Source organism: Tachypleus tridentatus, chromosome 2 (assembly GCF_004210375.1).
Source record: "Tachypleus tridentatus isolate NWPU-2018 chromosome 2, ASM421037v1, whole genome shotgun sequence".
NCBI lineage: Eukaryota > Metazoa > Arthropoda > Merostomata > Xiphosura > Limulidae > Tachypleus > Tachypleus tridentatus.
The window spans coordinates 94,785,650-94,800,841 of record NC_134826.1 but is presented as its reverse complement, the minus strand read 5'-3'; the positions used below and the strand labels follow the sequence as shown (position 1 = coordinate 94,800,841).

The 15,192-nt window shown below is 34.0% G+C and overlaps 1 protein-coding gene across 1 annotated transcript in view; it reads left to right on the top strand.

Moving 5' to 3' along the window:
- The window catches only part of LOC143244593 (neurofibromin-like), a 141,182-nt gene that overhangs the window by 47,718 nt on the left and 78,272 nt on the right, over positions 1-15,192 (top strand). Inside the window, 5 exon segments of the mRNA XM_076489559.1 lie at positions 3,930-4,101; positions 7,018-7,157; positions 12,829-13,161; positions 13,935-14,110; positions 14,847-15,058. Of these exon segments, the coding sequence (XP_076345674.1) occupies positions 3,930-4,101; positions 7,018-7,157; positions 12,829-13,161; positions 13,935-14,110; positions 14,847-15,058 (1,033 nt within the window).

Here is a 15,192-nt window from a genome sequence, read left to right as displayed (position 1 = left end):
TTGTTTGATTTGAATAATTGTTTTTTGCAAATGTTAACTGTATTTTCTTATCCTATTTTTCTGGAATATCCTTTGTCATCTACATTAATTAATTTGACTGGTAACTTAAATATTTATTATTAATGTGTTTTCTAGGTAATTTTAGTCGGTCAGCATGTTTGTTATCATTACATACTTTATGAAATTGATAGATTTTCATAGTTTGTTCATTTGATATTTATCACTTCTTTGTTAACTAGGTACGTTTTGATAATTTATACACTACATCCTTTATTACTAGTTGTATCTGATTTATTGTTCTGTTTGAATATTTTTCATAAGTACTAACCATGTGACTTATCATACTAAATTTTCCTCACTGTGGAACTTGAAAATGTATGCTTTGCTGCATCATTGAAATGTTCCTTTCCTTCATGTTCATAGGGCTGAGCTGGTCTTTGGCTCATTTTACTTCATTTGCAATTCTAAAAACCTCATTTTCTCCTTCTAAGTTACAGTTTACTGTTCTTTCCCACAGTGCCCATTTCATCATTTCTTATTTATTGTGCTTAGTTGAGTTTTCCAGTTCAGAGTCCTTCCTTTAAGACTAACCTCAGAGTTTTAAGTATTTTATCAGGGTGTACAAACTCTTGAGTCTTTGCACTTTTCTTTTTAGGGATGACTGCTTCTACTTGCTTTCTCCCATTCACAGTACACACCTCTGCTCATACAGGATGCAGAACTGGTCCAATTCCATAAAAAACAGTAGAAGTCTGTTTTTATTGCCCTCTCTATATTTCACTTGGAGAGGTCTTTTTTTCAACCTCATTTGGGTACTGCCTTCTGCTCTTCATCTTTGGGGATGCAGTCTTCCTTGAAAGCTTTCATTCCCTTGTGTCAAACTTGTATGAGCTATCTTTGGTGGAGACCCCTATATAAGCGAAACTTCTTCGTGGATCCCTGGTTTGGTGGTTAGACAGTCTGGACCACAGTGGGATGTTTCTTACTATACTTTCCTCAGAGTTACATCTGTTCACTTACTCATCTTTAGGTTGGAGTTTTTACCTCGTCTCCCAGTTAATTTCTGGTGTCTGGTTGATCACATAGTGTTCATAATCATGTTTCTCAAGCCTCTGGTGATGGATCAGTTAACTTCCCCCAGTAAGATTCTTCTTGAGAGTTATCCCTCATTACAAAGATGTCACCACTCTCTGTATTCAAATATGGCCTTTGTCAGGTCCATTGTCTCAGTCCTGGGACTGACTTCACATGTTGCATATTTCCTTTCCCAATCCATTTGACCTACTTCCATGTCCATTTACCACTGAAAGTATACCTTCTTGCTTTGGTCTCTTCACCATGGATTATGTTCTCCCCGCCCTTCAGTTCCTCACTTTTTCCTATTCTTCACCCAGTTGTTTGACTGAGGTTTGTCCATTCACCCATGCCTAACTAGTGGTAGCCATGTTGACTTTCCTCCCTTTCTCCAGTTTTCATCTAGTTTTACATTCCCCTGTCCTTTTCATTTAATTGCCTATTTGATCCTCACTGTTGTCCTTTATGCCCCTTCTCATCCTCCATTTAGACCTTTGTTTTCCTGCTCTATCTACCGTATCTCTCTTGGGACATATCTAATTCTCCTTCTTGCTTGTGGTAATCTTCATTCAGATATTTGTGCTTTTTATGTTATCTGTATAGTTTACTATCTTCCTTTGTCATCTTTTGTTCCAACTGGTTTTTTCTTCCTATGACCATACTGCTAGATTAGGTGGTTTGGCGTTCTCACCCTGCTTTTTTCCACCTGTTCTCCCATTCAGTTTCTGTTTGGTTTCCCTGTCAGATTCAATCCTGAAGGAGATATATGATATGTACTGCCTCCTTTCATGGTTCACTATTCTGACCTTTAATTGCTGGAACTCTTCCACATCCTCTGTTCTGTCTCCTTTTATGTATACTGGATGAGTTTGTTTACTCATTAGGCTGGTGTATTTGGATTTAGTCATTGAAGGCCACCATCTCCACAATGTTTTTTTCATCATATCTTGAATATCACTGTGTCTTTGGCTATACCCCCTTGATATCCCTTGGAAGAGATCACTCAGGCCAGGATGTGGATTGCTCCTGATACCTTCATCACAAATTATCTGCATAACCTGGCTATATCTTCCTATAGTGGACAGCATCAACCTCCAATGGAAATTATACACACGTTAATTCCCCTTTGATATGGGTAAATCTGATCACTTCCTTTCTTTAATGTTTTCTTTTCAATTTCTCTAATAGTAACTCCTACTTTACAGATCTTACCTTGTGGTGGATGTTGCTTATCAGGTATGCTATGCATCAAACCTACACTAGTTTAGAGTAACCATATAATTCTCGTTGTAGAGATGTCTTTCTGTAAGACTACTGGCTGCTTACCCTGTGGTGTGTGTGTGTGTATTTCAGAGATAATTAATACTGATAAAGTAAAGAAAATCAAATGGAAGGACTTCATTAAAAACAGCAAATCTAAACCTCTGATTAACTATATTAGTTTGTTATAACCTAAAAACAAACTGAAATAAAAATAAATTAAAAAATAATAAATTAAAAATGCTGCACAAATTAAAAAGATCCTAGGGTACAAGCTGTAACATAATAATTAATTTTTATTTAGTGCAGCATTTTTCATTTATTATTTTTTAATTTATTTTTGTTTCATCTTGTTTTTAGGTAATACCAAACTATATATATATATACATGCATACATACTAAATATCAATCAGTTTCAATCTATGGTGGATCATCGCTCATGGACTTCATAAGCAAAGCAGTTCCTGTTGACCTTTTTATTGTATAAATCGGGGTTGGTCTGCTTTTAAAAATAGGGAATTACAGGCACCCATTACATAGTCTGCAGTCGAACATTACTCCAGACTTCCCACCACATTGTTAACCCTTTTCTTCTGACAGAGCACAGCCTACTAATGCCAAGAATGAGCTACTGATTAACATCTGTCAGGTTGAGGTTTGGTAGGTTCCTAGTTCATTGGGTTATATTCTACTACAGCTTGCACTTATTGGATGTTGATATTTGTGGTTCACTAAAAGCGTTTCTAACCAGGTTTCTAAACATGATCCTTTGATAAATGAGATATACATGTTCTTCAGAAGATACAGCAATACCACCACTGGTCCAGTGCTATACAGAATATGACCACATTCTGCTGTACAATATTTTTAATTCTGCCCATTTTACATTACTTTCCTATTTCCTGGACAAAGAAAGTACCTGTTCCAGAAATAGTATGGTATCACACAGGTGTGTTTGTTTCTTCTTGGAGCACTCTGTTCATTTTAATGGTCACTTTCCACTTGGTTTGGTATATGTGTTCATAAACCAACCCCTCGAACATTGTAGTGTGGGATTTTAGCTTTGTGTGAGGGCATTTAACATTTTCTTACACTGAAAATGTATTTCCAGTAAGTACTTACCTCTTCTCAAACACTTTACACATTTCCTTCCCACTTTCATTGTTTTTATGTTAGTAACTCCTATTCTTGAAAGTGAGGAATGAGTGGGAATAGCAGAGGGAGCTGGTTCTGCTACTACAGATAGTACAGTTCTACTGGTGGAGAGTAGTCACATAAAATGTGCATCTTTTAAAATGGCACAAAATTAATGGGGGATGTAAAGGCTGTTGTAGTGATTGCAAAAAAATTACCACTGCTTAGAGAGTAAACAAGAATCATAGTAGCTTTGTGTGAGATGTGATAAGTATCCATCTGAAATATATTTTCAATGTAAGAAAATGTTAATTTTTGGAAGTTTTAATTTATTTATTCAAGAATGAACTTCATCTGATTATATATTTTTTATTTACAACTTTTTTCTATATATATATATATATAGATTTATTACCATAATGTCAGTAAATGAGAAACACATTCTGTTTGTTTTCATGCAGATTTGTTGGACAGCTGCTGCGGCTTTTGGTTTGTCAGAATGAAAAGTTTGGGACACACATCCAGAAACATGTGAAAGAACTGGTAGCTCATGAAATGAGCCCAACTCTCTATCCTATTCTGTTTGACCAGATTAAGGCTATAGTAGAGAAATTCTTTGACCCACAAGGACAGGTAATTGTAGTTGTTATTTTGTCATGCTATTACTTATATTTATATGATTTATCCATTTTAAAGTTGTTTATTCATTGATTCAAACTAGAATATGAACACAGTATTTCAAATCTTTATGTTTCAAATAGATTTCATTCAGAATGTACTGTAAAAACAACTTTAAAATAGGGCTTAATTATTAACTTGCATATTATGACAACAATATAGATGACACAATTGAAGGATATATATGTATCAGTTTAAATAGTTTAGTTAATATTCCTTGTAACTCTCTCAACATGAGTTCAGTTGATATAGCCAACCACATGACCTAATTGTACTCATTTATGGTCTTTATAGTCTTGATACTACTAATGTTTAATACTGTGTTTATATCTTCACAATATTTGGCAGGCTTTCAATAAACATTGCAAGTCTTTCACATAAAATCCTATTTTTAGTGAAGAGTTTTTAGTAAACTAGAAAAGAGATTTGTCCATGAATATAATAAGTATTTGTTTTGAATAGCATGTAAAGCAATTTTTATGTTAAGATTAACAAACAATTTTCATAATTTAAAATCAGTATTGGTTTATATAATCTCTAAAATCTTCTAAATAAATTTCAAACATTTGTTTCCATTAAAATTTTATCTTTTATTTTCACTGCTCTAACTTTGAACAAGGTTGGTCAATTTGGTCAATGTTGTAACCACCAAAAGAAAATTGATTTTTTTCCCCCTTCTAGAATGGCTTCAGATTTTAACATGAAACCATATTTATTTGTCCCATGTAGCTTTAAACCTGTAACAGTATAGATCTGTTTATACTTATGTCTATCTACACAACATGTCATTATAAGTTGTAGATCACTTGGGGAATGTGCAGCTCATGTTACTCTATCCTATTAAATTACCCATGAGTTACTCTAAGCTGCTCATATGCATTCTTCCTGAAACAGTTGTATTATTTTTTTTATTTTACTTAACTTGACCTTAATTAACCTGAAGACATCCATATTTTTACATTTTAGTTATTTTTATAATAATAAACGAAGGATAAGTGTGAAAAACATAAAATAAAGTGCTTATCTAGGTCATCTTTTTTTCCTGTCAATTTTTGATGTCACTAAACTCTACTTTTTTATACTTATGGTAGAATACACTGAATAATTTTTATGTAATTAAAAATTGAATCAAAGAACAGAATAATAACATCCAAAAAGCAGTTTTCCATGACTATTACAATTTTTCAGTTTTTTAACTATGCAACAAGAGCCATTACAAGATCATCCAAACTAGTCATTATCTTTTTTATGACAAAAAACTTGTATTAAGAGAGAAACTTACAATTCTCTATTCAGAAAACAATGTAATATAATATGTCATTTGATAGATGAAAATCTTGGCTTTCTTTTAATTGTGCTTAATAAAGTATTAAGAGTAAGAGAGAACTATTAACAAATCCTGAAAGAGAGGATGTGATAAGTGGGTGTGGCAAGAGGGGTCTGATTTTCTATTTAATGGCTTTGTAACCTAAAAATTGAAGGTTGTAAAACTTATGGTTCAGTTTCTTACTTGTTGTCAGAGTGGTGAGTAAAACAGAGAATAGGGGATGCCTAGAAAAAATGTCACATATCTCCCAGTAGGAGAAATTCAGGATTTTTTAAAAATAATGCCTTTCAAAAAATCAAAACTTAAAACTTGTGTATGCTTAAAATGTGAATTATTAACTCTAGATTTATGCTATACTAATTGGTATAACATATTCAAAATTTAATCAAACTACCTTTTGGTTGTAAATCACTAAAACCTTGTGACATATGCAGTAAATGATTCCAGCCAGATAGGGTTATCTCAGATTTTTTTTAAATCAATTGAACATGAACTCAGATTCACAGTCCATCTCACTGTTAAACTAGTAGACCATTCCCAGTCCTAATGGCAGTGAGAATTCAAGAAGTAGGTACTAAGGTAGTACCAAGAAGTAAAATTGAAGTGATTGTTAAACTCAAAATTTAAAAAGTGAATAAATTAGGAAATTTCAAAATCATTCTGTACAATATTCCAGAATCCTAAAAGTTTCATGATAATCAGAGGTCAGAAAATTCAAATATTTTAATCATGTACAAACAGATGTAAACACAAATTGTTTTATTATAGGTGACTTGTGACACAAGGTAAACTGTTTCCTTGATCATGATTTGAAAAACCATGTTCAGGTGAAAGCTCTCACAGTTATTTACTGAAGCATTATAAATATTTGATTTTAAAAAATGTAAATCACAAAGTTTGGAAACAATAGTTTCCACTATGTCTGTTGCTTTTTTCACTGAATTAACAGTTTTTACTGTGTCATTTGTTTTTTAACCCTGGTTGCTTTTTAAAGAAAATTTGTAGTATGTCATTTTGATCTTGAAGTTTAAACTTTTTTATTCAATTACATTTCTGCTTATCATTTTGCTTTTTACTTCAAACAGGATGTTTTTAAACAAATTTTTCTGTATATGATTGCTTTTGTATTTAAAACAATGTTTTTTTATCAAATTTCTGGGGTTTCATATTACTTTTTTCTTACTTCGAATTGAATGTTTTCAAACAAATTTTCCCTGTGTTATTTTGCTTCTGTATTTCAAATTGATGTTTTTAATCAAATTTCTGTCATGGCATTTTGATTTTAAACTTCAAAGGAGATCTTTCTAGTTTGTATTTCAAATTGAGAGGAGATATCCATGGTTTTTAAATAACTAATATTTCAAGTTCTTAATGTAATTTTTCATGCTTTTAATTTTGCTAGTTTTTATAAGTATTTATATGAGTTTGGTTTTGTTAAGAAAGTATCAGATGTTGAGATGTGAAATATTCCTTTTCTCAATGATAATACTATATAATAGTTATTTATAATTTTGTATGTGCTTATACACCTGTGGCTTTTGTAGGTTATTGTTCTTGATGCAAACACCCAGTTTATTGAGCATATTATCTTCATAATGAAAAGTGTGTTGGAAAATGAAGTAGACCACACTGCTGAACACCTTGGAGTAACCAGCATAGAGGGAATGATGTTAGCTATTGTCAGGTGCGAATATTAAATTCAGTACTGTTACTTACCTCCACTTACAGTTACAACCATTTTCAAGTTAACTGCTCTCTAGTGTGCAAAATTTGCACTTGCCACTAGCCTTAAACCTTACCTAATTCCACATGTATACTACATGGTTCAGCTGTGTTTAAGCCTGCAAGTTAGCATGTGACAACCCTCTACAAGTAGGAGTGGGGGACACCCTCCAATAACAGCTGATTCCCTCTGTGCAATTGAACCCAATCTTCACTTCTCAAGTTGGCACAGCAGAGTTAAGACTTAATGCTTGGTTTCAATCATTTTTTTTTCTTTAGTACCTTTTAAAAATATTCAGTTATTGGTTTTCACATTTAAAAGTATTGTTTATAATCCACTGTCAAGTTGTATTTTTTATTTTATTGTGAATTCTACTTTTCCCTCATTTACTGGTAGTCAGTTAATATTTTTGAATTCACAATTACAACTACAGTGGTAACTGAGGGTACCAGCATTCAATAACCCATGACAACAGCTGCAGGTACAACATTATCAGCAGATGATGTGTTGCCATAGTTTGTCAGGAGGTAATTTCTTCCATGTAGACTGAGGGATCTTTTAATAGACAAGCAATTCTGCTGTAACCTGAAGGCTTTGATCATGATGATACAGACTGCTGTGCAGGTGTGTTCTCAGCCTATTGAAGCACCTTGACCTCAGTTACCATTTTTAGACATGATATCACAGCTTTGTTGTTATTTATCTTTGTCACCTGTGTCATTTGATCCCTTTTCTTCCTTATCAACTACACTACTTAGTTTTGAGTTTTTGATTTACTTCCTGAACCTGATATGGGGTGTATGCTAAATGTTTTGTAGATCATTTATATGTGAGAGCTAGTAGACTGTGCTATCCATATACTGCAGAGGCTGCTAGATTTGTGTATCATTGTTCAACATATCCTTTCACAATGGTCAACAATTGTATTTACTTCTTCCCCTTTTGATATTTGGATTGTGGTATTTTCATGCATTTTTCTCAAACATAATTTGCTTGTCTCCATTTCTCCCTCACAACACTCTTTCATTATTTGTCATCCATCCATTTGTTGTGCTGGGCTTGCTATTATTCTCCTAAGGGTTTCTTGGAGGAAGCCTGTATCTTCCTATTCACCAACTTGTCTTCGTATGCACTTTTCCCTCTGAAATTCCTGTGAGATCTTCAATCAGCCCCTTTTCTGAGGTCTACTATTTAGTTGGTTCCACTCATTTTGGAGTCTTGTGTTGTAACTGCTAGATTGTCATCATTCTTCCAAGAGTCTTTGGCAGAAGCCCAAACTCTCCTCCTCACCAACATGTCTTTATCTGCTGATATCTGTCCCTTCCCTTTGAATTTCTTTTGAGATATTCAGTCAGCCCATTTTTTGTAGGCTTCAGTCTTTGATGGGTTCCAGACATTTTGGAGACTTGTGTTGAATCTACTAGATTGCACAGTTCCTTATCTTCCCATTGTCCCAACCTCCTTCTCCTTCCTCTTCTTTACTAGTTCTTTCTTCTCAGACCATGTCTATATGTTATACCATTGTTCATCAATGCCCTGTACAATGTGAGTGTTACTGGTGACTACCCTATGGATTCAGGCCCTTTAGAAGCCAGTCTCCTTTTCTCAAAAGATGGGGAGACTTTTGCCCCCAACCCTTGGTTTTCACACACAAACTCTCTCTCTCATTTTCCTCACACCTCCCATCTTATCACCTGTTTTAGTTACTTTCTTCTCTTCAGATCTCATTTCCTACCAGCATTTAAGAAAAACATCTCAAGTCCATCTCACCAAAGGTACCATCACACAGATCTCTCTTGTGTTTCCAGGATTTATTCTCAACTTTTTGTTCCCCCAAGAAGACCATGAATTGGTGTCCTGTAATCAGTTAGTTACTCTTGTCTGAATCATTAATGTGTTTTGGTTCACCATGGAATTTTAACAGTCTCTCAGATGGATCTTTCTTCAAGGGCTTGGGATTATGAGATTTCATGTGTCCAAATCTTATCTTGAGATCCCTATTACTCATGCTTCATGACATTTTCTATGTTTTGCTCACAAGGATCAATTTTTATTAATTCCCAATGTTTCCTTTCATGCTTAAATTGGTATTTTACATTTTCTGTTTGGTGGTCCAGTCATTTGGCCAATTTTTTCATACTTATAGGCTCAATTGTTGTTATTTTATGGACATCTGGCTCCTTCTTTGGTTCATTTTTTGCAGGGTCTTCCTCACATGTCCAGAAGCTGATCTTGTGGTTTATTAAGGTGGAAAAGTTCTTTATCCACCCCACCCAATACCTAGTTCATAAAGGAGGTGTTTTTCCACTCACATCTTAGTCAAGCCCATCCTCCTTCTCTTCATCTGATATCTATGGAGCTCTTTTTTTTTTAGTTCAGAGAGCACTATTAGTATCTTATTTCCCTGTGGAAGAGGTTCTGTATCTTTTGTGGACATGGGTATCACTGGAAGCTTTTATCCCTTTTGGCTATGCCAATATACATTCCCTGGAGTGGATGCTACAAGTTCATTGGTACCTTCTTAGATACTCTCTAGATTTCCAGTTATCCTTTCAGTCAGACTTTCTCTTGTGATCAGACAAAAACAACACAATCATGGAGATACCTATTTTTTCTACCTGTCTGTATTGTCTGTTTTCACAGATGGCCTGGTGGAAGAATTGAGTGCATATAACATAACACAGGAGGCCTCAGGAGTTAGGTCTCTAGATCAACCTTTTGGTGCTCCTTACTGTTCATTTTCTGTCATCTTTGTGAGACATGACAGTTATGCTTCATATTGTCAACTCAGTGACAGCTGTCTCTTACATTACCAATCAAGGGATTGCTCAGTTCCAGTCCTTATGTCCCTGCACTCTAGATCTCTTCTGGGCTCACAGTCATCAACTTTGTTTGCTGGCCTATCACAAACTGGGTACCCTCAGTTTCATGGATTGTCTCTCCCATCACAAAAAGATTCTACCCACAGAGTGTTTTCTCAACCTTGAGTATTCCAATGGCTATGTTCTTAGTTGGATACTCTCCAAGTGGATGCATTTGCTTTCATTTCAATGCCAAACTTTCTTTTGGTCCCCAGTTCCACATCTTTTGATTTGGTTGTGGATGCTTTTAGCCAGGACTGGAAGGACCTTTATGTATACTCTGGCAAATGTCTTCTACTCTGAGTAGTTCCTCTTGCCAAGCTTCAAGCTGCTGGGGTGGTGGGTTATGAAGGAATCCTCCTGAGTGTGCACAATTCCACCACCCCACTCTCGAGAAGGGATAAACTCTTCTTCTGCCATGAGTTTGGTATTTTATATCAGATGCCACCAGTTTGAACTGGATTTTCCCATCTATTTTACAGTTTATTCCTCTAGTTGGGAACCCTTCCTCCTATCACCATCTGGATATCAGTTTAGATGTCTAAAGCTGAGCCAGCCAACATAAGTCCTCAGACATGAATGTGATGAGAACTTTTCTACTATGGACAACATGTTATGTCCCCATTGCTGACTGGCTTTTGACTGAAACTGACCCTGCATGTTGCATTTTCACCTTCCTGATGTTGTCCAAATTGACATTTTCAGCATTTATTGTTCAAGATTGTGTTGGATTTGTTTGCATGTTGGTTAAGGTTCTCAGAAAGGTGGCTCCTCTTGCCTTCTGGTTCCTACACCTGAGGTGAATAATTGAGGAGCCTCCTCCTATCAAGAGTTGCTCAAATTCCTGTCAGTGTCTCTCGTGTGGACCTCCAAGTTTTGATCTGATGCACCCTAGTCACTTTACACACATTTCTTTTCCTTTTGGGGATGGGTTACTTGTTCTTCCCTTTGATTGTGAAACAACACCAGTTAACTCCACTTGGGTAAAGAATATACCTGACTAAGATGTGTTGCACACTCTGTTTATGCTTTTCAGATGCTTTTAAGGAGTGCTCATCTATGTAATTTTTACACCAATTCCTGTACCTGCTCAAGTGATATTTTATCTGTAACTGTGAAAGGAAATAAATAATTCTGTCCTAAATTATAATTTTCCTATGCTGAAAATACTTTTCCAATGGATATTTACCTATCTCACACTTCCCACTTGTTCTCCCCTCTTATGGTGGTGTTTTTTTGTGCCTGATGTTGAAGGGAAGATCTGGTTCAACTAGGTAGAGGGAGTCAAATGCAATAGGAAGGTGTATTGCATTCCTTTTAGTGGAGGGTTGTTGCATGCTTAAACTCAGTTGAATTACATGATAATACATATGGAATCAAGTGGGAATTCAAAACTAGTGGCAAGCAAAATTTGTGCATTCAAATCAAGAATGGCTGAAGCCATGAAAGGAGGTATGTATCCATTGGAAATATATTTTCAGTGTAGAGAAAATATTAAGTTTAAGATATTCTAAGCTATATGTTGTTTACCAGTAATTTATTGTAATAGATTGTATTTTAACTCTGTATGCATGGGTAGGGGTTAAAGTGCACCTGTCATGAACTTTTACAGAGTACATTTCAATATGATAGTATGTGTTTGATACCAGAATTATGAACTATTCATTTTGCCCTACAATGCTGATTTAGCAAGAGTTCATTCCAGAGGAGAATACCTACCACAAGCAATGTACAGGTATCCTGAAAAAAAAAAAAAAGCTGTAGATATGAATCATAGGGGTTTTAGAGGTTATATAGGTGCAATAAACAAATTGCATGACAAAAATATTTTCATTCTTGCATTGGACCAAACTCTTACACCATTGGTTAAAACATTTTGAACCATGTGTTCATCTCTAGTTTATTGTAGTAAATAATACTTTAAACATTCTGAATTACCATTTGTTTGTCCTCAGTTTATTGTAGTAAATGATGCTATGAAACATTTTAAATTATATGTTGTTTGTCTTTTTCTTTATAATAAGAAATGTTGATGTAAAACGTTTTGAACTACATGTTGTTCATCTTTTGTTTATTATAATAAACGATAGTTTAAAACATATTAAAGTACATGTTGTTTCTCTTTTATTTATTTTAGTTACTGATAGTTTTAAAGCATTCTTAACTACATTTTGTTTATCCTTCATCTATTTTCATAATTGGTAATTTTGAAACATTCTGAACTACATATTTTACATCTTGATTTACCTTGATAACTGGTAATATTAAAACTTTCTAAACTACATTGTAACCTTTATTGTAACATCAGATACTTTGAAACATTGTAACTAAATGTTTTTCTTTCTTCACTTGGCTGTAATATTTCTTTAAACAGTTTGTACTTAGTAGAAATTGCTGTTTCAGTATGCTTACATTAGTATTGTCTTGCTTGTGGGTGTAGTAAGTCAAAGCTTTATCTTAGTAACAACTTGTTTAGGGAGATTGTTCTTGCAGATTTTTCAGTAAACTTATTTACTAAGTAGATACAATAATATAAGACAAATTAAATATGTTTAAAATTATGAAAACATTTATTACATTTGAATTTGAAATTAGCTGTGTGATAAAGTACAAAAAAAGGCTGAAGAAACTATAGACAAAATGTGGAATCTCTTGAAACTGCAGAGCAGCAGAACTTTTTATTTAACTATATAGGCTTGTTTTAGGGCATTCGTGTAATTAATTAATCTGATAGTAAAACATTTTTGTTCTGTATTTTTAAATTTACGTAGGTATGTTCGTCATTTAGACACTACAGTTCATGCAATTCACATTAAAACCAAACTTTGTCAGCTAGTAGAAGCCATGATGGCTCGTCGTGATGACCTTGCCTTCCGTCAAGAAATGAAATTTCGTAACAAAATGGTTGAATACCTGACTGACTGGGTGATGGGTAATAGTCACCAGATAGCACCACCAGGATCTGGTGATGTTACTGCCTTGACAAGGGATCTTGATCAGGCCTGTATGCAAGCAGTGGCTGCTCTTTTGAGAGGTTTGCCCTTACAGCCAGAAGAGAGTGATAGAGGAGATCTTATGGAAGCTAAGTCTCAACTGTTCTTAAAGTAAATAAATAAAAAAATGGTTCTTTTATAAAGCATTTAGCTCCTGGAGATATATTATTAACTATACATTGATGATCAATTTTTCCAGTACCATATTTATAGATTAACAGATAAGCAGTTCTTGTGGTACCATGATCATAGATAATCAGTTTTTCTCAGTGGTATATTTACAGTTAATCAGTTCTTCCAGTATCATGTTTATTGATAATCAGTTCTTCCAGTAATGTATTTATTTTTAAACTGTTTTTCCAATGTCATCTTTATAGATTGTTAGCTCTTTTTGTGCCACTTTTATCAAATTATTATAATAAATCTAAAAATTAAATTAGAAATAATAAAAATATATTATGTATTCTAGCAAATACTGTGTATTGCACTGTGATAAATGTTTCACTTGTTTAGGCTAATGTCTGATAATGATTTTGTAAAGTATAATACTTCTCAGTATTTTAAGTTTGTTATACTATATGCCTAATAACTAGTAAACTGCTAACTTGTATTTAAAGTACTTACTGACTAAAGATCAGGGGTTTGATTCCCCTCGGTGAAGTCAGTAGATAGCTCGATGTAATTTTGCTAAAAGGAAACACAAACAAACAAACTGACTAAAGAGAAATACTAGTTTCTGAATGAATTAAATTACATAAATTGGGTATCACATCAAGAATCTTTTCCAGGACTTATTAACTATAAATTATATGTAGAAAGGTTTGATAGAATTTTTCCTAAACTTTGCGGAATCTGTAGCAGTTTTGGTATGTAATTATTCCTAGATATTTCTCACTCTTCATGAATCTGCTGAATGAGTGCAGTGAGGTTCCCGAAGAAAAAGATGTCAATCGTCAGAGGGTGCAGACATCTAAGTTAAGTGAACTACGAACCTGCACTATCCAAGCTATGTCCAATCTCCTCAGTGCTAACATTGATAGCGGCTTGATGCATTCCATAGGTAGGGTAGTGATATTGGTGAATTATTCAAACTAATTTTACAGGGTTGTTCAGAAATGACATCATAGGTTCTTCTTTACCTTAACTAATGTGTGGATGAATTAGTTGCCTACCAGGTAGTTTGTCGTGTTCTTGGTACTTATCCTGTTGATTGCTTCACCAGAGCAGATAGTCAAACATGTTAGTTTACAGGAAAATCTTAATGAAATGTTCGTTTTTATTAATTTTGGGCCATCATTCAGATTGAAGTTTGATATATTACCTAATTTTGAATGTAGAATATCAACTTCTGACAGTTTTTCCTTGCTAAAATAAAAACCTGAAGCTTCCAAATTTAGTCTCAACTGCCTTACACCTGTTATTCACTAGTCTAAATACAAAATGTTAAAAGCTTTAATGTACAATATAATAAGTATAATGCAAAATCTTGCATGTCTGAATATAAAGTGTTACATATAATTTATATTAGTTTCTATAGAATTGGTGAAGGTGATACACAAAGGAAAATATAGTTATTTATTAATCTGTATTTATGTAAAATAGTTTACTTTCATCTGTTTACCAAAGAATCTTAAAAAATAACTTTGGATTCTGTTTTTCAAATCTAAATACAAATTAGTAATCATATCATTTTCTTTAAAATATCATCTTCGTGTAAATGTGCATTACTTCAGAATTTTTAGAAATGAAAGTTTATGTTAGCTTTATTTTGGTTATATTGTGAACTTTAAAACCAGGTCTTGGGTATCATAAGGACTTGCAGACCAGGGCAGCTTTCATGGAAGTATTAACTAAGATTCTACAGCAAGGAACTGAGTTTGATATGTTAGCTGAAACTGTTCTTGCTGATCGCTATGAACAACTGGTTCAACTTGTAACAATGATAGGAGACAAAGGAGAGCTTCCTATTGCCATGGCTCTAGCGAGTGTTGTAATGACTCCTCAGATGGTAAGTAGAAGATTGTTCAGCTTTGATGTAGTTGAAACGACTTTCTTTTGCCATGTTGTGAGTCAATTTAATATTGTTCAACTAATGATGTAGCTTAGGATAACATCCTATTATCATGGATCTAGCAATAGTAG